Source organism: Atta colombica, unplaced genomic scaffold (genome assembly GCF_001594045.1).
Source record: "Atta colombica isolate Treedump-2 unplaced genomic scaffold, Acol1.0 scaffold7, whole genome shotgun sequence".
NCBI lineage: Eukaryota > Metazoa > Arthropoda > Insecta > Hymenoptera > Formicidae > Atta > Atta colombica.
Window position 1 is genome coordinate 1,676,346 of NW_017259561.1, and position 1,457 is coordinate 1,677,802.

General features: G+C 31.4%; 1 protein-coding gene across 1 annotated transcript in view; it reads right to left on the reverse strand.

Annotated features, from left to right (window-relative positions):
• The window catches only part of LOC108692409 (cytochrome P450 302a1, mitochondrial), a 7,892-nt gene extending 6,468 nt beyond the window's left edge, over positions 1–1,424 (reverse strand). Inside the window, exons 1-4 of the mRNA XM_018200640.1 lie at positions 1,247–1,424; positions 719–959; positions 393–568; positions 69–273 (exon numbers count right to left, since the gene is read on the reverse strand). Of these exons, the coding sequence (XP_018056129.1) occupies positions 69–273; positions 393–568; positions 719–959; positions 1,247–1,424 (800 nt within the window). The remainder of the gene's footprint in view (positions 1–68; positions 274–392; positions 569–718; positions 960–1,246) is intronic.
• Between the last annotated feature and the right edge of the window lie 33 nt (positions 1,425–1,457).

Genomic DNA, 1,457 nt, shown 5'->3' on the forward strand with positions numbered 1-1,457 from the left:
TATATATATATATATATATATATATGTACATACGAGTGGTTATTTCTTGATCATAATTGTGTACTCACTTTTCCATATAATTCTGCGCCTTACGCAATTTTCGATATAATGGTGTTTCAAAAAATCGCCAAAACATTGGGCCGTTATCTAATTTTAACATTACACTATTTGTCATAAGAGCTGCTTCGATCAGCTTTGAACTTCTGGAATGTGGATGTTTTTCTTCTTCCGATAAACTTCCCATTTTTACATCAAAAGTCACGAGGCAAATCACTGAAAATTTATACTCATGACATTTATATATAAAACACTCATTTTATTAATATTACGAATATTTTTTGCTAAAATTATTAACGTGAATGGAATAATTTATCCAGATGAAAAGATATTACGTTCAAGAAAAAGATGTGAGAATAAAGGTAAGAAATCGTTTGATTTTTCGCGGGAGCAAAGCTGCACGAACTCTTGAACAACTGCGTCAGTATCCTCCAGATAATCGACAACATTGCGTGGTTTGCTAAGGACCTTCTGAAATTCGCGACGCAGCCTCCACCATTCTATGCCATTTCTAAATAATGAATAAAATATTAAATTCCTAGTAATTTTTGCGTTTTTTAAATTCTATTGTTACTGGGCTATGAAATATTTTACCGATTTTTACAAATATCGTAATATATCATAGTATGATGTATCGAAATTTTGTAAAAACAATTCTTACGTAGGTAAAAGACCTCCACTATTATAGACATTACTTCTGTCTTTTCGATATTTGAGAAGAGCCAAATGCGATCTTCTCTTAGGATGCAGACCCGTCTCAGCTTTGAAAATTTCTGCGATATCTTCCGGTCGGAATACCCATACGACTGGCTGACCTGGTATTATTTCCTCACGCACCAGAGGTCCATAACGTTTCAATTTCAATAAGCCATTCGTGTGCAGCTTTGTAAAATTGTATTCACCTATACCATTAACATATTTGATAAGATTAATCTATTGATATTTAAGAGATAAATGACTAAATGAGCAAATATTGCATTTGGGAATATGCAAAAATGTAGCAGCAAAGTTATATGTAGAATCAGAATCCATTTCTATAGCTTAATGGTAAAAAGGAAAATACAGAAAGTGAATTAAAAAACATAAAAACTATTAAAATGAATTAAAAAACATAAAACAAAAAATATTAAATTTGCAGTAATAATAAATGTTTTTAATTAATTATCGAAATACTACATATTATTCTTACCGATGAAAGGCACATATTTGTACAGCGTTCCAATAACGGGTAAGGCTCTTGGCCCTGGAATGTTTTCGAAAGGCTTGGGTTTGGTACTGTCAATCTGATACGGATTATTCGAGCACGATCGAGCACATAATTTCTTTATCATTCCTTTTTTTCCACATAGTTTCACTCGTGCGTACATTATAAATTTTACACGTATATATATATATATATA